General features: G+C 35.6%; 2 protein-coding genes across 4 annotated transcripts in view; one reads left to right on the top strand and one right to left on the bottom strand.

The window, feature by feature from the left end:
* Positions 1–23,507, bottom strand: part of LOC147176014 (guanine nucleotide-binding protein G(o) subunit alpha) — a 102,276-nt gene that overhangs the window by 35,313 nt on the left and 43,456 nt on the right. The gene's annotated exons all lie outside the window — the stretch shown is intronic.
* On the top strand, positions 677–5,764 carry LOC147176015 (uncharacterized). The gene is made up of 6 exons (XM_086072670.1): positions 677–1,592; positions 1,684–1,846; positions 2,231–2,291; positions 3,361–3,426; positions 4,571–4,636; positions 5,672–5,764. Exons 2-6 carry the CDS (start codon positions 1,812–1,814, stop codon positions 5,762–5,764), a joined length of 321 nt encoding a protein of 106 aa, XP_085928796.1. The 5' UTR covers positions 677–1,592; positions 1,684–1,811.

Here is a 23,507-nt window from a genome sequence, read left to right as displayed (position 1 = left end):
TCCAGCAAATGCCAGGACTATCTCCCAAAGTTGATTCAGCTGCGGGATAAGGACATCACCACCAGTGTAGAGCTTGCTCAGGAATGGCAGTAAGCAGGTATGAGTGCATCCACACCCATGGTGAGGGAGTAAGACTTTTGGAGGATGGCCTGGTGTGACCAGTGAAAAGGGGATTCCATAAATACAGACCAAAATAAGAAAAAAAGAGTTGAAGTTATTTTCTCTGATTAACCCCCTTTCCAAATGTTTGGGGCATCCGGAAAAATGCTTGTCTGGAGAAGAAAAGGTGAGCGCTACCATCAGTCCTGCTTCATGCCAAAAGGAAAGCATCATGTGACCATTCATTTGCAGGGTTGCTTCTCAGCCAAGGAATTGGGCTCGCTCACAATTTTGCCAAAAAACACATGCATCCATTACTAAAGTATAGTACTAAAACATCCTCGGACAGCAACTGTATGACAGCAGCAAGGTTATTTTATTTACTAAAGCAAAAAAACATTTTCGTTAATGAAAAAAAAAACCTTTTTAAAAAAGTGAAACTGAAATCACATTTTATGATTACAAAATGATCTATAACTCTAGCAATAATATCCTTTGTTTTTGTCTGTGGTAATTCATTTAATATATGAGCCTTTGGGGTTCATTTTAAATGTGATCTATTTTTTTTTGTTGACACTGTAAATCATAGAACAATAGCCACTCTTATCAACAAAGTTCATAATCCAACGACTGAACCAATTTGTTGATTTGAACGGGATTTATTATATTGCCCTGAGTACGGAAGTGACGTCATCTAGCAGCCCCGATAGAGAACCGCCCCCGGCTCTATTTACTTCACGAGATGTGATGGCGTGTAGCTGTGCTAATGAGGTAGGTTTGAAGCTCGAATTTTTCCTGTTGTTGTTGGTCGCTTGTGTACATTGCTCCCTCTTTCGCGAAAATGATTTATAATGCAAGTCCAGTGTAAGTGCAGCTAAGCTTACGTTAGCATACCTAACCATCTGTTGATTATGATGGATGCAGCTAATTATTTAGAATTGCTACGCTTCTGTTAGCGACGGTTAGCATAGCAGAGCTAACCGTCTGTTGAGTAAGATGAATGCTAATTGCAATTTTTAAGAGGAAAGCAATAACAGGCTGGTTTTTGATGTGAAAATATACAATGGCTTAGTATTACCAGTACAGTATAAATGAAGTATTGGTAAATTGCTGCATTTGTGTTTACTTAAATTTGTTCTTTCAATAGAAATATTTCAGTAAAGTCTGTTAGTGTTCATTACATTTAATTTATGCAAATATTTAGCAGAGCTGTGCTATCCACTGTATTTTATTTTCGTTGGCACATTTACTGCACACTGCACAGGCTATTATGGTACACTGAAAGTCAACTTCAAGACATTTGCACCAAGTTACCTATCAAACTGATTGAAACTCATTTTTTTCTATAGCTTTAGATCATTATCTTCAGTGAGACATGTCAGTCATGAGGCCACAGAGGGCAAAAGTTAAACCCAAAGAAGAGGTAGCATACTTTTCATCCTTAGGTAAAGACAAGAATGGCTTCACCATAAAATATATTAATTAATTCAAAGGTGAGTATTGGTAAAATATTCTTTAGTATGGGTCTAGTTTTCATTATTGTTATAATGAAATATTTCTGTTGTATCCTTTTTTCTTTGTAAGGTCGAGGAGTGTTCAGTTCCTGCTCCTTTCAGAAGAGAGACTTTCCTACTGAATATCGAGGAGAAGTTCTAAGCAAACAGGAACGTGAAAACAGGCTGAGAGTGTATCATGATGCCCGGAAGGTTTTCATGTTTGAATTTCGCTACAATGGAAAAACACTATGGTATGTTTATATGGTGTGTTGTCACACTTAATTTTGTTTTTTGGGGGGGATATCGTGCAAGGTTTGACAAAACATAAAAGATTAATTAAAACTCAAAAGCAAAAGTACATTCTTTTCTCAATATAATTTTTTTATTTCATTTTTTACAATATTGTGACTTGTTTTTTTATTTTACTTTTACAGTTATCGTGAGTATCGCTAACCTCACAATATCATGTTAATTATCATATCGTGATTTCTTATGACATTTGGATATTGTGTCATACATGTGACATACTAGAATTACTGGTCGCACATTCATGATTACATGAAATTATATTATAGCAGTCTAGTCTTAGTAAGAATTTAATTGTATTGGTATTTTTGTCTATTCATCTGCCCCAGGTTTCCACTGAAGCACAACCTGATGAAGACACAGCTATCAGACTGCGCCAAAGTTGACCAGGTGACTAGATTTCTTTTTGAATGTTGTTGAAATCAGTTTTCCGAAGCAAGACATTAGTGGAGGGTGGAGATACTAGGGCTGCACAATATGTGGAAAATATCTTGCCGCACGAATGACTCATGCAATATGTGTATTGCAAAGACGTGCAACAAATGAATATTGGATTAATTGTATACTTTAGTCTGAAGCTAAGCGATATGGCCAAAAAATAAAATAAAAAGTATTTTAAACCAACCATCCAGCATTCTGCCACCACTTGTGCAAAATTACAACTCACAATAACATCTGGATGTAACAGAACATAACAACAGCTTTTAATAATCCAGAAGACAAAATACATTTCACGATTTAGCAAATTTTCAACGATTCAATTTAAATTTAATTTATTCAATTAATTTGATTTATTGCCAGGCCCTACTTGAGTCTGAATTTGACCAATCAGAGACAACATTAATTGCGCATCGCCATACAAGAGAATTGTATCGAGGAGCAATACTAACAAAAAATAACTTATTTGGATAAGACTAGATCACAATGAGCATGATTATTTTTCTGCACGTACGTGTATTTCTTTAATTAGATTATATAGATATATATATTAGGTCCATGTTCAATGTCAAAATAATCTCCATCACTGTATAAAACACCCATGTCGCATGTTTTGTCAATACTGTGCAGACCTCACAGGTGCATAGTCTTCACAATGTCGTAGTTGTGAATAACTGACACTCTGAGGACAGTGTATTTACACACTGCGAATGTAAAATAAGTTTTCAGGGGTTTGGAGTTACACATACAGTCCTCATAATTCATACTCTGGTATGGACACTCTGAGGACTGTGTATTTTCTATTAATTGTTTCATTGTGAAAAATAGACGTCACCAATTTACACAAACCACTAGTGCTGACGGATTATTTATTTTTCAAATAGCAAATAAAATGTGTTTGCATTCACAATACTTTAACCTATTCATTGTTCTTTATGTACTGTAACTGTGTAAATGCACAGGTACAGTCGTGTTACTAAGAATTTAATTGTATATGTATTTTTCTCTTCATGTGTACCAGGTTTCAAATGAAGCACAACCTGAAGACATAGCTAAAGATGTAGCTGTCACAGACCAAGTTGACCAGGTGACTAGATTTGTTTTTGAATGTTGATGTTGAAATACATTTTTCAGAAGCAAGACGTAGCACAATATATAAAAAAATATTTTGTCGCACGAATGGCTCATGCATATACTGTATGTATGTATACAGTATATGTGTATTGCAAAGACATGCAACAAATGAATATTGGATTGTATACTTTAGTCTGACTTTGACCAATCAGAGACTACCTTAATTGCGCATCGCCATACAAGAGAACCGTATTGAGGGGCATTACTAACAAAAAATAACTTATTTGTATAAGACTAGATCACAATAAGCATGCTTATTTTTCCGCATTAACGTGTATTTCTTTCTTTGGATTATAAAGATTTCTCTATTTCTCTATCTTTATCTCTATATCTATCTATCTATATCTATATATCTGTCTCTCTATGTCTCTCTCTCTCTATATACAGTATATATATATCTATACATCTATATCTGTATGCATGTGTGTGTGTGTATGTGTATATATATATATATATGTATATATATATACATACATATATATATATATATATGTATATATATATACATACATATATATATATATATAGATATGTATGTATATATACATACATATATATATATATATATATATATAGATATATACTGTATATATAGAGTGTGTATGTATACAGTATATGTATAGATCTTTTTTTTAGGTCCGTGTTAAATGTTTAATCTCCATCACTGTATAAAACACCCATGTCGCATGTTTTGTCAATACTGTGTAACCCTTGCAGATACATAGTCCTCACAATGTCGTAGTTGTGAATAACTGACACTCTGAGGACAGTGTATTTACACACTGCGAATGTAAAATAAGTTTTCAGGGGTTTGGAGTTACACATACAGTCCTCATAATTCATACTCTGGTATGGACACTCTGAGGACTGTGTGTTTTCTATTAATTGTTTCATTGTGAAAAATAGACGTCACCAATTTACACAAACCACTAGTGCTGACGGATTATTTATTTTTCAAATAGCAAATAAAATGTGTTTGCATTCACAATACTTTAACCTATTCATTGTTCTTTATGTACTGTAACTGTGTAAATGCACAGGTGGTCGTGTTACTAAGAATTGAATTTTATATGTATTTTTCTCTTCATGTGTACCAGGTTTCAACTGAAGCACAACCTGAAGACATAGCTGAAGACGTAGCTGTCACAGACCAAGTTGACCAGGTGACGAGATTTCTTTTTGAATGTTGATGTTGAAATCCATTTTTCAGAAGCAAGATGTTGCACAATTTATAAAAAAAAATATCTTGTCGCACGAATGGCTCATGCAATATGTGTATTGCAAAGACATGCAACAAATGAATATTGGATTGTATACTTTAGTCTGATTTTGACCAATCAGAGACTACCTTAATTGCGCATCGCCATACAAGAGAATTGTATTGAGGAGCATTACTAACAAAATATAACATTTGGATAAGACTAGATCACAATGAGCATGCTTATTTTTCCGCATTAACGTGCATTTCTTTCTTTGGATTATAAAGATCTCTCTATCGCTATCTTTATCTCTATATCTATCTATATATCTATATATCTGTCTCTCTCTCTCTATATACAGTATATATATCTATACATCTATATCTGTATGTATGTATGTGTATATATATATATATATATATATATATATATATATATATATATATATATATACTGTATATATAGAGTATGTATGTATATATGTATATGTATGTATGTATGTTTATATATACAGTATATGTATAGATCTTTTTTTTAGGTCCGTGTTAAATGTTTAATCTCCATCACTGTATAAAACACCCATGTCGCATGTTTTGTCAATACTGTGCAGCCATCACAGGTGCATAGTCCTCACAATGTCGTAGTTGTGAATAACTGACACTCTGAGGACAGTGTATTTACACACTGCGAATGTAAAATAAGTTTTCAGGGGTTTGGAGTTACACATACAGTCCTCATAATTCATACTCTGGTATGGACACTCTGAGGACTGTGTATTTTCTATTGATTGTTTCATTGTGAAAAATAGACGTCACCAATTTACACAAACCACTAGTGCTGACGGATTATTTATTTTTCAAATAGCAAATAAAATGTGTTTGCATTCACAATACTTTAACCTATTCATTGTTCTTTATGTACTGTAACTGTGTAAATGCACAGGTGGTCGTGTTACTAAGAATTGAATTTTATATGTATTTTTCTCTTCATGTGTACCAGGTTTCAACTGAAGCACAACCTGAAGACATAGCTGAAGACGTAGCTGTCACAGACCAAGTTGACCAGGTGACGAGATTTCTTTTTGAATGTTGATGTTGAAATCCATTTTTCAGAAGCAAGATGTTGCACAATTTATAAAAAAAAATATCTTGTCGCACGAATGGCTCATGCAATATGTGTATTGCAAAGACATGCAACAAATGAATATTGGATTGTATACTTTAGTCTGATTTTGACCAATCAGAGACTACCTTAATTGCGCATCGCCATACAAGAGAATTGTATTGAGGAGCATTACTAACAAAATATAACATTTGGATAAGACTAGATCACAATGAGCATGCTTATTTTTCCGCATTAACGTGCATTTCTTTCTTTGGATTATAAAGATCTCTCTATCGCTATCTTTATCTCTATATCTATCTATATATCTATATATCTGTCTCTCTCTCTCTATATACAGTATATATATCTATACATCTATATCTGTATGTATGTATGTGTATATATATATATATATATATATATATATATATATATATATATATATATACTGTATATATAGAGTATGTATGTATATATGTATATGTATGTATGTATGTTTATATATACAGTATATGTATAGATCTTTTTTTTAGGTCCGTGTTAAATGTTTAATCTCCATCACTGTATAAAACACCCATGTCGCATGTTTTGTCAATACTGTGCAGCCATCACAGGTGCATAGTCCTCACAATGTCGTAGTTGTGAATAACTGACACTCTGAGGACAGTGTATTTACACACTGCGAATGTAAAATAAGTTTTCAGGGGTTTGGAGTTACACATACAGTCCTCATAATTCATACTCTGGTATGGACACTCTGAGGACTGTGTATTTTCTATTGATTGTTTCATTGTGAAAAATAGACGTCACCAATTTACACAAACCACTAGTGCTGACGGATTATTTATTTTTCAAATAGCAAATAAAATGTGTTTGCATTCACAATACTTTAACCTATTCATTGTTCTTTATGTACTGTAACTGTGTAAATGCACAGGTGGTCGTGTTACTAAGAATTGAATTTTATATGTATTTTTCTCTTCATGTGTACCAGGTTTCAACTGAAGCACAACCTGAAGACATAGCTGAAGACGTAGCTGTCACAGACCAAGTTGACCAGGTGACGAGATTTCTTTTTGAATGTTGATGTTGAAATCCATTTTTCAGAAGCAAGATGTTGCACAATTTATAAAAAAAAAAATCTTGTCGCACGAATGGCTCATGCAATATGTGTATTGCAAAGACATGCAACAAATGAATATTGGATTGTATACTTTAGTCTGATTTTGACCAATCAGAGACTACCTTAATTGCGCATCGCCATACAAGAGAATTGTATTGAGGAGCATTACTAACAAAATATAACATTTGGATAAGACTAGATCACAATGAGCATGCTTATTTTTCCGCATTAACGTGCATTTCTTTCTTTGGATTATAAAGATCTCTCTATCTCTATCTTTATCTCTATATCTATCTATCTATATCTATATATCTGTCTCTCTCTCTCTATATACAGTATATATATCTATACATCTATATCTGTATGCATGTGTGTATGTATGTATGTATGTGTATATATATATATATATATATATATATATATATACTGTATATATATATATATACTGTATATATAGAGTATGTATGTATGTATGTATGTTTATATATACAGTATATGTATAGATCTTTTTTTTAGGTCCGTGTTAAATGTTTAATCTCCATCACTGTATAAAACACCCATGTCGCATGTTTTGTCAATACTGTGCAGCCATCACAGGTGCATAGTCCTCACAATGTCGTAGTTGTGAATAACTGACACTCTGAGGACAGTGTATTTACACACTGCGAATGTAAAATAAGTTTTCAGGGGTTTGGAGTTACACATACAGTCCTCATAATTCATACTCTGGTATGGACACTCTGAGGACTGTGTATTTTCTATTGATTGTTTCATTGTGAAAAATAGACGTCACCAATTTACACAAACCACTAGTGCTGACGGATTATTTATTTTTGAAATGGCAAATAAAATGTGTTTGCATTCACAATACTTTAACCTATTCATTGTTCTTTATGTACTGTAACTGTGTAAATGCACAGGTACAGTCGTGTTACTAAGAATTTAATTTTATATGTATTTTTCTCTTCATGTGTACCAGGTTTCAACTGAAGCACAACCTGAAGACATAGCTAAAGACATAGCTGTCACAGACCAAGTTGACCAGGTGACAAGATTTCTTTTTGAATGTTGATGTTGAAATACATTTTTCAGAAGCAAGACGTTGCACAATTTATAAAAAAAAAAAGATCTTGTCGCACGAATGGCTCATGCAATAGGTGAATTGCAAAGACATGCAACAAATGAATATTGGATTGTATACTTTAGTCTGATTTTGACCAATCAGAGACTACCTTAATTGCACATCACCATACGAGAACCGTATCGAGGGGCATTACTAACAAAAAATAACTTAATTGGATAAGATTAGATCACAATGAGCATGCTTATTTTTCCGCATTAACGTGTATTTTTTTTTCATTGGATTATAAAAATATATAGATATAGATAGATCTTTTTTTTTAGGTCCATGTCGAAATAATCTCCATCACTGTATAAAACACCCATGTCGCATGTTTTGTCAATACTGTGCAGCCATCACAGGTGCATAGTCCTCACAATGTCGTAGTTGTGAATAACTGACACTCTGAGGACAGTGTATTTACACACTGCGAATGTAAAATAAGTTTTCAGGGCTTGGAGTTACACATACAGTCCTCATAATTCATACTCTGGTCAGGTATGGACACTCTGAGGACTGTGTATTTTCTATTAATTGTTTCATTGTGAAAAATAGACATCACCAATTTACACTAACCATTAGTGCTGACGGATTATTTATTTTTGAAATGGCAAATAAAATGTGTTTGCATTCACAATACTTTAACCTATTCATTGTTCTGTATGTACTGTAACTGTGTAAATGCACAGGTACAGACTTGTGTGTTACTAAGAATTGAATTTTATATGTATTTTTCTCTTCATGTGTACCAGGTTTCAACTGAAGCACAACCTGAAGACATAACTGAAGACGTAGCTGTCACAGACCAAGTTGACCAGGTGACGAGATTTATTTTTGAATGTTGACGTTGAAATACATTTTTCAGAAGCAAGACGTTGGCACAATATATAAAAAAATATCTTGTCGCACGAATGGCTCATGCAATATGTGTATTGCAAAGACAAGCAACAAATGAATATTGGATTGTATACTTTAGTCTGACTTTGACCAATCAGAGACTACCTTAATTGCGCATCGCCATACGAGAAACGTATCGAGGGGCATTACTAACAAAAAATAACTTAATTGGATAAGATTAGATCACAATGAGCATGTTTATTTTTCCGGATTATCGTGTATTTTTTTTCATTGGATTATAAAAATATATAGCTATAGATAGATCCTTTTTTTTTAGGTCCATGTTCAATGTCGAAATAATCTCCATTACTGTATAAAACACCCATGTCGCATGTTTTGTCAATACTGTGCAGCCCTCACAGATACTTAGTCCTCACAATGTTATAGTTGTGAATAACTGACACTGAGGACAGTGTATTCATACACCGTGACTGTAAAATAAGTTTTGAGGGCTTGGAGTTATTATACAATTCATACTCTGGTCAGGTATGGATTCTCTGAGGACTGTGTATTTTCTTGTTTTTGTTTCATTGTGAAAAATAGACGTCACCAATTTACACAAACCTGTAGTACAGAAGGATTTATTTATTTATTTTTGTAATGGCAAATAAAATGAGTTTGCATTTACAATACTTTAACCTATTAATTGTTCTTTATGTACTGTAACTGTGTAAATGCACAGGTACAGTCGTGTTACTAAGAATTGAATTTTATATGTATTTTTCTCTTCATGTGTACCAGGTTTCAACTGAAGCACAACCTGAAGACATAGCTGAAGACGTAGCTGTCACAGACCAAGTTGACCAGGTGACGAGATTTCTTTTTGAATATTGATGTTGAAATCAGTTTTCAGAAGCAAGACGTTAGGAGTGAAGAGTGTAGAGTAGATGCTAGGGCTGAACTATATAACTAACAAATATAATCACAACAATTTTTTATGCAATGTGTATTGCCAAGACGTTCAAAATATTGTATCCAACAATAAGCTTGTATGGGACTAAAATTCCTACAAGTCAACATTAAAAATTGGTAAATGGTAAATTGGTGGTAAATGGTAAATTAACTTTAGCACATTAGCCCATCAATGGCGGGAGCTACTTCTGCCGCGAGCGCTCGACACTTTTCTCAAGCTTCTACTTCGAGTGTAACATCACTAAGTAACAGCGAAGTAAAGCTAGTAAATATTTATGACCACCCGCCAAAATGAATTTTAACCCGCATCTGGCAGGTTAATTTTAGAGCCACTGTATATATGCATAAGTATGTGTGCATCTACTGTATATATGGATATCATTGCTGTCCTGTGAAAAACACGTTTCCATTTTTAGGTCGCGGGCTGCTCTCCGGTAGCTCCTATGGTGGAAGTGTTTTTCACAGAACAGCGACAATATGTGTATGTATGTATGTATGTAATAATTGTTTTCGTTTAAAAAATTAGGTTGCTGATGTATCCAGTTCAAGTGAGGATTCGTTAGCAGAGGAATATGTTCCAGATTCTCACAGTACTTCGGACACTTCCTACATTGAACCTGTTTCAGAAATTCAGAAATCCGAAGGTATTTCAGGAATGAGCTATGAGAAAACTGCTCATCCTTTAAGATGAGAGGTAGTCATGTTTTAAAGAATAAAATGTTCAATGTTCACTGACTCTTTTGCATCTGGTTTCATGTCGAGCTTATCCATTACAAAGCTGTGTTTGACCTAGATAACCTGTTCACATAAGAAGCAGTTTTATTAACATACCAGTTTCAGTCTGTCCTAAAATTGTAAGTTGTAACATGAGCACCATGTTAAAACTTACAATTTTAGGACAGATCAGGTATGACTTTGCATTTCACAGTATTGTTATGTACAACAATGTGTCCTTATATCAGGTAAGTCATTACACATCAATGCCATTTTAGTTTGTGTAAAGTCAGAATGCCAGAACTTTCAAATCACTTCAGTGACATGGTTGCTGTGTGTTGTGTAAACTTTGTCCTTGTAATGTGAGTTGGTCCTCATAATTACCATTTTTGCAATGGGCGTGGCTTATTTAGGTCATTATCTATGTCCTCACAATTACGGATTTTTTCAGGTTTTTCTTTTTTTCGTGTGTTGAGTTTTTTCAAGTTTTGAAGTGAAATTTTCCTGGACAACCCCAAAAAAAAAATTTGGGTGCAAGTCCCATCTCTCTGGCATTAGCAGAAAGGGGTGTCCCTGTAATACACAATTAAACCGGTTTGGAAAAAATGTCCTCATAATACACAGAGGCAAGTAGGTGTGTGTGCATCTGGATGTGTGTGAATGAGGTTCAGTGCAATGTGAACAAACAGTCTGTTTTCTATTTGTACACTTTAAAGTGCTGGGCAGGAGGCCACAGACACACTTAGAAGCACTGAGCAGACAAAGGGCGCTGTATAAACAGATCATATTGAACAGGGTCAGTAGTGTGAATGTGAGTGCATTGTGTGTGTGTGTGCATGTGGTGGTGATGGGCTTTGTGCTGTGCTTTGTATTCATTTCCTTTATAATCTCACACTTATACATATATATGAAAAAGCAAAAACAGCATCATTAAAGGTCCTCTCTAAGGTCAGGACATTGGCACTTATTGTATAGTTTTGGACTTAAAAAATATGTCTGGGGGAAAAAATTAAATATAAAATCTCTCCAAAACAGACTCAGCATTATTTCTAGGCTTGTTTTCTGATTATTTTTTGGCAGATTTGGGAACGCCCACATTTAGTATGGGAGCCTGCTTACGTCAGAGGTGGAAGATGAGCCCATTTTCTCCCAGTAGTACGTGTGTCAGTTTTTTTTTTATTCAATATTTACCAATTTAAAGTGTATAATATTTTGAGCACAAATCTATAACCGCTCTTGAAACTGCTTATTTCTCATTCTGTGAAAGAAAGCTGTGGTGCGTAATCATGAGCAGAGTCATTTGCACCCAATACACACAGCTTTATTGAGCTATAATCGCTGGCGTCGGGCCAAAACCGCTATATCACAATTTGATAAATGTCACATTTTTCATATCTATCCGATTGGTCAGTCCACACGTGTGGGTGCTATTTTTACATGTTAATAACCAAGCTAACGTTAATATATGAACAAAAATCCCATTTTTGGGTTTTCATGAAAAGTGATGATTTTGAAGGTATGAAGATTCCACCGAGGCCAATATGTACCGTATGAATCGCTGGGATAGGCTTCAGATAGGTTCCGCGACCCTTGTGAGGACAAGCGGTTAAGAAAATGGATGGATGGATGTTAAACTAATGATTAGATTTAATTTTGTGATGTGGTGAGTGCACAATGATAGCACAGAATTGATTAAAAAAAAAAAAAAGGTCATTTAGGAAGTGGTTCTGAAATTGCTATTATGGAAAAATGAATCCTAGTTTATTTTCCGAAAAAATAAATAAATAATAAAATAAGCTGTAGCGGTGACACTGTAGATCTGTAAAGATAATGGGTGAGACTGAACCTATTATAAGAGATTTAACCTAAAATGCGTGTTTTTGGGATGCGTGGGGAATTTGGAATATGTGATGAAAAATCCCAAAAACGTGGGGAGAACATCCCTAACCCGAACCGCCACACAGGAAGCCCATGATTCAAACCCCAAATCTCAGAGCTGTGAGGCAGACGTCAAAACCACTAATTCACCATGCTGTGCAAGTAATTATTGAAACGTAAATTAGCTAAATCAGTGGCTGTTCTTTATAAAGTAAAGGATTTCCTAATTCAGAAAGGTCTTCATGTGTTGTACTCTTCTCTTGTGTTGCCTCACATGGCATATAATGCTGAAGTTTGGGAAAATGTATAGACCCAATTATTAAATTACAGAAAAAAGATCTTGAATTTTAAAATGTGTGGATATTGTGTATTTCAAGACACTAGAAATGCTTTTTCTTGTAGTGAACAATAGCCTACCTGTTTGTTTTCAGGATTTCTTTAAATTAAGAGAAAGAAACAAGTAAAGTAAAGTTCGAAACAATTAAAAGTGAGGACCAACATCAAATACAGTTGTTTGTTTCAGTTGTGGGTGGAAAATTTGGAATGAACTTCATGATGCGTTGAAGCTGTTTATTTCTCTATTGGGGTTTAAGAAACATTTAAAATGTAAAATAACTAATGCTCATGGTGCCATTGATAAAATGTACAACATTTATTTTTGCTCTGTAGTAATTATATGTGATTCATGGGACTATATATTATAGGCAAAAATAATCCTGGTGCTTCAATCTTTTCCTTTTTTGGTTATTAATTGATTTGTTTGTAAGGATGTTAGTGCTTCCATTTCTGTGTTATGTATTGAGCCAAAATAATCGAATCATTCCTTTAATTGAAAAAACACAAGAAAGTAAAACTTAAGCATGATCCTCAGTCTTGAATAGTTCTTCCATCGCAAAGCAGTCCCTGCCTGACAAATGTTATCCTGCTTGAGTCACAATGGAATTTCACGGTACACTGTATTTTACTGTTTGGGTTCATTTCAGTCCAAACAGACTCAGAGTAAGGTTTGTCATGGGTAAACAGTTCACAGGCTTATGTTCCACCAACATACAGCATCACGTATGTCACACTTAAGGCCCGTGAAATGCATGCCACTCGCCACATCATTCTATATGACCCGTGAGAGCTTTAAAACAAAACAATTCGTTTAGACTATGATTCTAAGACGTTTTACAGATTATAGTGACCATAAACTGTGTCCCAAAACACATCTCTTTGTTGTTGTTGCAATTTTGCAGAAGCTAACAACAGCGGGTCAGTGAACTTACAAGACATTTCACGGGATAATTGAAGCTCTTTGTTTTTATAAAATGTCTCATGACATACACATTTAAGTATTGCAGACAAACCTCCCGCTCAGATCCAACACAATACTCTAATCTACTTCATTTTTTGTGATTGCAGTTGATTTAGTTTGCTTCATGAGCACTTCTCCAGGGAGCTTGTGTGTGCAATGTAACAGCAAAAGCAAGCAGATACCTATGAGAACAAAATCTGACAGGTGACCTCCATCAACAGTCTGGTTCTCCCCTCCCTTTTTTTCTATTTTTGGACCAGCGTTTGCTCTTTCAATCATCTTTCATCTCTCTTTACAATTGAACTGTCTTTTTGTCATCTCACCTTTACTAGTTCCTTCCATGCCGTATCTGTTACCATATAGGCAGCAAAACAGACAAATCCAAACACATGAATTTGTTCTTTCTAATTAGCCTCCTGTTCCTCTGCTGTCTGCTGGCACACCCCACCCTCTCACTCCACCTCTCTTTTTCACTCTCTCAACTATCCTTATCCCTCACTCTCTCACTCCTCCACATCATGTGACTCTCAGATGCAGTTGCCATGGTGACATGCTCATCTCCCAAGAATGCAATCTTGTGTGTGTTTCGCTCTCTCTTGTGCCCTTTCCATCTATTCTGCCGCACTCTTCTTCTCCTTCACCATGATGATCTTTCCCATCCTTTCACCTATATGTCAATCCTAATCACATGATATAGAAACAATGTTTCAAAAGGCATGCTGATTTCGGCATGGTTCTGAATTATTTGTATTTGTGTACCAATACAGATGCACAAACACACACCTGCTCTTCTATGGAACAAACTATTGAATGCTGGATATTGTTAAATATTTAATTGTTGCTCGGACCTCCTACGGTCTGCCCAGCAGATGCATTGACACATATGTGTCAAACGAACATGTGTGTGTGTATGTGTGTGTGGTCGAGGCTTTGCGCCATTGGGGCTTCCGTTAGCACACTCGCAGGGTGTCCTGCAACCACACCCTTTCACAGAGGAATGAACCAGTGGATGTGAAGCATACACAGTCTGTGGTATTATATTAGTGGATTGTTAAAATATATTAACTTCAAGAGTATGCCGAAAAAAATCAATTTAATTGCCCCCATCTAAAGTGTAGATAATGAAAAAAATAATAACAAAAAACAACATATTCAACGATATAACTAAACTAAACTGATGTATATGGTCCATGTAATACCTAATCAATTTTCAGCACTTCATATGGTATTGATGGGCAAGTATCAATACCAGGTATCGGTATCAATACCAGGTATTGATATTGGGCCGATACCAGGCTTTATTTCAAGGTGTAGGTACTCACTACTAGTATTGGCCACACATTTGTGGCCATTTTACGATTAGAAGCTAGAAATGGGAAATTAGAAGAATAGAAAACTGCCATTAATTGTTATGCTATTTTCAGGAAAAAATGCTATTTTAAGACATATGTCTTTCTTTAAAATGATCTGTCATTGACAACGACTATTCATACAAAACGCTTCAGGAATGTATACAGAGAAGCATCTTAACATCCTACACTGCAAAAAATAAAATAATTTTTATTGGAATAACTTGATCATGACTTTTTGCTTCTATGTGGCTACAACTTAACAGTGTATCAGAACGAGCGGAACCACACTGCCCCTAAGTGGCCAAATTGTGTACAACATGAACAGTGCTCCCAATAAAGGCACACACAAACAAGGGCAAGACAGTATAAAATAATTGAATTAAAATCGATTTAGAGACATTTAAAACCTATTTTGAATCATACTAAATGAGAATCGCGATTCTTAAGTGAATCGATTTTTTGGGCACACCCCTAGTATCTACTATTGAACATCCAAAGTTACATTATCTAAATAAAGCCTTACTGCAGATGCAAAACTTTTGGCAGTGACTTCAACACTAATGCTGGTCTGTGTACTCCTTACACACCTGCTAGTCATCTTCTGGGAGTTTTAAACTCTAAACTGTAGCAACAATAGATAAGAGCTGGGTAGCGATCGTCATTACCACTCTAATTATGATTTTGGTAGGAAGTCGAAAGTACATAGTCTCTCATCATTCCGTGGACAGGGAAAAGAGTGGGTGGATGCTGAAAATAATGTTATGTGGATGTGTCTTCGGATTGGCCTACTTGCACACTGGGAGAGTGTGATTGTGTTTTAGTATGGGGAAATTAATTAATGCCACGTTGCAGAAATATGCAGAGTCAGAAATTTCTGATCTCCGACTAGAAAAAAACATTACATTGGGATGTAAGACGGGGGCACAGTTGATGCAAATTTAGTAGTCTGATTAAATCAAGATGCTGAAATTTCTGTGAACCAAGTTTAGAAAAGAACAAAGACTACATAAAAAGACAACACAAACTATTTATTTGGATGGATGGATGGATGGATAGATAGTTGGATAGATGGATAGATGGATAGATGGATAGATGGATAGATAGATAGATAGAAAGATAGATAGATAGATCTTTATTGTCCCCGAAGAGCAATTTGGTGTGCAACGGTGCCTCACAATCAAACACAGAAAAGAAACAATAAAACAAGTCATAGTTGTCATCGTGATACAAGGAGGAATAAAACTCATAATTTATTTAAAAATTTAACAGCTGATGGTACAAATAATCTCAAGTATCTATTGGACTTTGCCTTCTTAGAAAAGGCCAACCTCCTTCCTGATTGCAATAACCGAAACACTGTAAAAAGGGGATACTGGGGTCTACCAGGATGCCCTTAGCTTATAGTTGTGGTCGCAAGTTTACATACAACCATCAAAGACATTCTTGTTATACTCATTTTATAAAAAAAACCCCATAATTTTCTTTCAAATTGTCAATTGTAAACAATGTTATGCAAGAATTATTAGCCCTTGTGTTTTATTTTTTTTATTTTATTTTATTTATTATTTATTTATTTTCTTAGCCCTTGTGTTAATAAATCAAATTCATTTTTAATTATGAGCCCAATCCATCAAATTAGTGGTGACGAGATGAATGCCTCTCCTTTCCATATAAAGACCACAGAGGAGGTGCTTTTACTGCTGGAAGTCAAAATGAAAACATTTGCATCATTTAGAGGCATAACTTCTCATTAGAGACCTCTGTAAAGACCAACCACCAAATGTATCTTAGGACTTTGACTTTTGGTCAATCAAATCTTATTGGAAGGAAGGAGCCTCCAGGACAGCCTCTCTCCCACAATTGGGAAGGCCAGACACCTCTCCCAGTGCGGATGCTCCTCTGTGAGGAATCACTGGAGCTAAGAACTAAGACAAAAGAATAAAAAGAGATAAAAGTAAAAAAAGATAACAAAAAAATAGGTTAAAAGCAAAGCTAATACGATAAAAGGAGCTAAAAACTAAAATACATTGCAAATAGGGTAAAACAGATCATTAAAAGCCAAATTAAAAAGGTGTGTCTTGAGCCTCCTCATATCAACAGTCTCTATAGAAAAATCTCAGATGCACACTGTAGATTGTGGAATCATGAGAATTGTCTTGTTCTCTGTCTGTGTGTGGGTCCTCTCTGGGTACACCAGCTTTCTCGCACAGTCCAGTCTTAGGGTCATGGAAGGATCTAATTATGAAGGTATGTGTGAGAATGGTTGTCTGTCTCTATATGTCTGTCCTGTGGTTGAATGGCTCCCAGTCCAGGGTGAACTTAGCCTATCACCACGCCAGCTAGAAGAGGCTTAAGATGTCTGGCATAGGATGAGCAGCATAGAAAAATAGAAACTTTTAGAGTAATATTTTGTCAAGTTTTCTCCTTTATTTCTTTCTTAGCAGTTTTTCTTTGTGCACACAGCTTCCTCATTTTCTTGCAGTTTCTAACCTCTTTCTTCTCATATGCTATCTAAATTTAGCAGCAGTGAGCTATCACCCTGCCTTTCTTAGCACAATCTACACACACACTAACACACGCACGCACAAACACGGCTAAAAATATGTAAACCCACATGAAACATCGGAAGGATGTTGCTTTGTTGAATTTGGAAAAGCAGAGAGGTTGTTAAGTTCAAACCAAACATAGCACAGCTCAGCCAACATCTCTGCATGGACTTCCAAAATTTGATTTGGTCAAGCATAAAGACAATCCTGTAATTCTGTAAACAGGTAGTTCTTAACGTTGACTGCGATGTTCAAAATTTAGAAAGATAATTATACTGTATAATACATAAGAGACACATCCACTCACTGCCACCCACATGGTATTGAAAAAAGAAAACCTAGCAGTACTCTAAACCTGGACATGACATCTAGAGGATGTAAAAATGATCAGCATGACAAGTCCAACAGAAGAACATTTGTGAGGTTTGATGCCACTAATGTTGAACCTGAAAGATGGCCAAGCTTACAACCTCTTTCCTGGTTCATTCCAAAACTGGTCGAGGTCATCATTCTAAAGTTCTCCCGACACAACTTTGTAATAATCATCTGAATGTGTGAAGCCGCAGCAGCTGTGAGTTCTGTTTGAAGGACCACACAAACAAATGTTGTGTCTACATTATGCCTTGAATTTGTTATGACTGTGTTTTTGGTTGGGTCATATGTGTTTTATGGTCATGTATTTGTTCCCTTGTGATGATGATGACGATGATGTTGTCAGTTGCTATGCAGTTGCTATGGTCTGGTATTTGTCACTGTTAGGTACTTTAATTGTGACTCTTTTGTCATATGGGCCTTTATTATGTAATGACACAGAATTGTGCCTTGCTCTCGCGGTAGTTAATGACTGACACTTTTGTCAGTACGTCAAGGTTCCCCTCAGCAGGTCGAGGTTTCCTATACCTACTCTTCCATGCAATCTGTTCTTCCATGTGCTCGTGGTTCCTCGCATGCATCCGGCACAGCTCTCTCGAGATTTCTCAGTCAAGATTTCTCCATCAAGTGTTTTCTTTGAGGCCATTTGAATCTTGACCTGCTCTCTGTTGTTACTTTGTATTTTTGTACTCTCTGTTTCCCAACTCCTGTAGCTGTATGGGTGAATTGACTGTCATTCTGCAACATTTAATTTAAATTATTGTTGAATGTTAAGGCTAACACTTTGACACAAAGTTTTTCCATTTGAAGTCAAACTTTAAACAGGAAATTGTAACCCTAGTTAAACAAGGAGCAAGAACAGGTATTAAAGAGTAGAAATGAAACAGGCCTAATTCTTGACTGACGCGATTGCTAAAGTCCATTGGTTATATAATGTGGCTTGAAAACTAGCATCATCCTCAGGGAAACTCAAGGTATGATCGATTTGGGTGATGTCTTGAGGAAAAATCCATAACAGATGGCATGGATTGCATCTGTGACCACATTGGGATCAAAGGGGTGGTTGGGGCAGCTCAGAAGCGTGAAACCAGGTAGCACTGCCTCTTCTTCTGTGGATATCACTGTAGGGTGAACGATATCCGAATTTGCTTTTACCAAAATATACACTTTATGGGCTAAAGCTTGGAACCTAAACACAAGAGAGATCATTTTAAAGGATGGTGAATAATTGCAATACCTCACTGTCTGATCAGTTGCACATTTTTTTTTAAAGAGCTGTTGAGTTTAAAATAATGTTATACACATTTAGATCTGGAAATTTTGCAGGCCTGGCTCAAACCCCAATCAAATTCACAGCTAAGGGTTGTGTCCTTATTTTTTTATGTCTGAATGGTAATATTGTGTTTTTAGCCTTTGACAGGTAATAAATCACAGTTTTACAAAAAGCAGTTTCTAGTAAGTTATGCACACATGGTTCGGGTCATGTATCCATGCAACAGCTGTAGCATTATGCTGATTTAATACAAACTCTGAGTTTGCTGAGCCATAAAGAAGGACTGGGGGAGGTGATGGAGAGATAGGTAGTAGCATTTAAAAAAAAAAAAAGAGGATAGAGGTGGAATCAAGAATAACATTATGAAAGTCAAGACAGGGAATTAGTTAAGGGTTCTGATTAATTAATTATACAAATAATCATGGCCAAAGAAATCACATGAGTGTTCCATGAAAGCGGCTTTTGAGCCTGGTTGTTATGGCAACTTCACTTTATGGCAACCTGGAGACTGGTGAAAGATTTTTATGGAAAAGTGAATCTAAGGATACATAAACTTACAAATCACTCTCTCCTTAGAAAATCCTCATTTTTACAGTGTCACAAATACACTACTGGGAAAAACTAAAGTAAGTCCTGATCTTTTATTCCTCAAATAAAGCATTACGTAACCATGTAGTCCATATGGCTGTTGAGCTGATAGCAGATTCCAGCATGCTTTCATGCTGAGGAAACATTGGACTGCTTATTTGCATAAAAAATCTTACATCAGCTCATCTTTCTTACAGAATTTACTCATTCGCAAACCACGCCCCCAAACGCCCCAAGGTCCGTCAAGCTCCTCTCCGCTCTATTAAAACCCATTGTAAAATCAATCCACTAAACTTTTGTCAGCTTCAATAAAACTAGACCAAACAAAGTTCCAACAAGCTATGGAACTCCAACAAGCAAAATAGTGAAGCGATGTGCCCATAGATTTTGTACATCGGACCTGAGGAATCCACAAAGTGGAGCTCCAAAATAAACGAGCATTCCTATACATTTGCTCCAAGGTAATACTATAATGGGGGCTCGGCTAAAAGCTAACGAGCAACCGAACGATAAAGCTAGCTTTTAGCTTTACTGTCAATTTCACTTTAGCTAGAGGCAAGATCAACCACAAAAATGGACATCAAAGTTATACTTAGGATTGTTTAATATTGTATATTATCAGGATATCATAATTTCGTAAAAATACACGGTTAATCTTGATCATTGTTACTGATGCTAGCTGGGTAACTTGACGTCCTAGCAGGTTGTTTGCTGGGTCTCATACTGGAAGTGAACATCGTATCATAACAGGCACTTTGAATTTATTGTTTTCATCTTTTACGTAGCATTTTTTGTTAACTCAGAGCAAACAACCGCTCCGTTACAGACAGGAAAAAACACAATCATTTTACAAGTAAATTTATTAAAAATGGGAAATATATATATGATTTAGCTGTGTTTTGTTGGTCTCAATTTCAGTGTGAAATCTGGTGCTGTTTAATCGAACACAAAACTGATATACTAACATGATTTATTCTGTTGTATGAATGGGAACATGTGGATATGAAGTTTCATTGGACCTTCTGCCAACAAACTGGAGAGCACTTGTTTGTTCTGCCTGACACTGTAATGCACTAGCATAGATCGTAAAAAAAAATCTGGCAAATTAATTGAAATTTGATCATTTCTGATGATGTCTGATGGCAGACCAGTGTTCCACAACACCCAGGTTGGGAATTATTGGCATAGAGTAATAGAACAAAACATGTATTTTTTTTTTAAATAGGTAAACTTGGACAGCCTCATTCAGAAATTTCTCAAAATCCAATGGAAGTAATAGATGGTATGGAGATGCGGGTGTAGGTGTCAAAAGTGCTGGTTCTGGCTCCAAAATTCACTCCACCATGACAAAAACGTATTGTGTGTGTGTCTCCATGTGTGTGAGAATGTTTCTGTTTTCGTGTAGCCTTGGGCAGAGTCTTTACAGTGGGCCTAGAAAGCAGCAGATACACTCTCACAGCCTGGCTGACTCGATGCTTTCGGAACACAAGCGCGCGCACACACTCTTTCCTTTGTCTCTGAGCCACTCAGCCTGTTATGAGTCTGTTCAAACTGCTGCGCTCTTCCCTCCCTGAGAACTGTCAGCTTGCAAAGTGGAGCAGCTATGGGCAGGGAGAAGAGCGCACACACCCACACCCACAAGGGGCTGGGAGCACTGAGGCATATTATCGTATGCATGACAGGACTCATACGAGATTTGCCGTATAGCACTGGGCTCACAAAGAACACAACAGAGTATACAGTCATTAAATCTTGCTCTGTAGCCTCCAGCGTTTCCTGCAGTGTGTGTCACCCTCTTGACAAAAAATGCCTGGTACTTTAGTGTTTATTGCCTATACTGTACTTTAGCACATTGGATGTAATAAACCTTGTGAGTGGGAACTTCTTGTGCGAGAGAGAGACAGGCGTTGAAATATTAAAATATGAAATTGTAACACTAAATATGGCGTAACATACGCAGATTGGAATTGTTAAATTCAAAGTGTGTGCTTGCTGCTATTATAGAGTGAGGTGTACTTGAGATGACCTGCACAGTCTACCACACACACAGTCCTTCAATAATAGGACGTCTCCGCCCACAAATCAGACCAACTATTGTCTGCCCTAAACTCGGTCAGAGAAGATCGGAGAGGAAACAAATGAGCCTCCACACCCGATTATCGGTATGTCTGTACCCTGCTTGAACTGTAAATGCGAACAATCGTATTACTTAATCAGCCAGGAATTGTATTTGACCTCTAAGTTACCACTGATTAAATAATTAGTTAATTATTTCACATACAAATACAGCAATAGCTTGATTAGGACCATTAAAATATGGTTAACAATTTTTTTTGCAAAGGAACCTTCAATTGTTTAAAACACAATCCAACAAAAATAGTCAATGTATTTAAGGTGAATTGTGTTAATATATTTAATATTTAAGCCCACAACTCATTCAGAATCTTCTAATATTGTCATCACCGAACAACAGAATATCAGAATAACGATCTTGCACTAGAGTTGTACAATAGGGCTAGGTATCGATTCAGATTTCCAAAATCGATTCCATTCTATTCAGAAGGCCTCGATTTGATTCGATTCATGATTCATGATAAACATTGATTTTTGATTTAGTTAAGGATTTCATTCAGTACTGATTTTAATTTTATATAGAAGACATTCTCTGAAGTACCAATGCTGTAAATAGTAAATAGCAAACTTCTTGCTCTTACTTGGTGCATTAGTATGAAAAAAATATGAATATTTACATTTAAAATTGAATCCAATGCATACATGAATCATGTATTTTTTATTGAACATGACCTGATCACCACAAATAATTGAAATCGAAGTTGAAAAATTCGAAATTGAAAAAATATGAAAATAATAATCAACACAATATAAATATAACAAATAAAATAATTTGAAATAATTAAAATGAATATGAATATTTATATCATACAAAATTTAATCCAATGCAGTTACATTAATCATGTATGTTTTATTGAACATGACCTGATCAAAACAATAAATAATAATTGAAATTGATTACAACCACAGCACTATTTAAATAAATTGGCAAAAACACTGGGCTTTTTTGTAGAATACATTTTCCTGGGACGCGAGAAGGCACATTCATTTATGTTGAGGGGCATATTAAAAGTATCGATTCATGGTTTTATGAATCGATATTGGGCTATGAAAATGAATATCGATTTGATATCGATATATCGATTTTTTAAACCCAGCCCTATTGTACACCACTGCAAACTAAATCACATATTGTCAAATCAATACTCAATCAAAACTAAATGTTATTATCCTTGTAAATGGGGCAATTTTAGATTTGTATTGGCTCGTATTTTATTGTGCTATTGTTTATAATATCTGTAAGGTACACCATCCAAATGTAAGCATGTTTGAAAGCTTAGGTCATAGAACAACTAAAAATAACATTTATTATGCATAAGCAGATCTAAACACAGATCTAGTGAGTGTATTCATCACATCAATGAGTGAGTGAGCCAACATTTTTTCCAGTCATTGCCTTGGACCTTTGTCAAGAATCAAATCTTGGTGTGATTATTGACCTGGACTTTAAAGGCCCCCTAAAAGATGTGAGTGAGATGTAAGTTTGCTTCTTACCACCAGAAGATCATCTCTAGTTTTAAAGATTT

Source organism: Leptonotus elevatus, chromosome 4 (assembly GCF_054856555.1).
Source record: "Leptonotus elevatus isolate MCC_2025b chromosome 4, RoL_Lele_1.0, whole genome shotgun sequence".
Lineage (NCBI taxonomy): Eukaryota > Metazoa > Chordata > Actinopteri > Syngnathiformes > Syngnathidae > Leptonotus > Leptonotus elevatus.
This window is presented reverse-complemented; position numbering and strand designations above follow the sequence as displayed.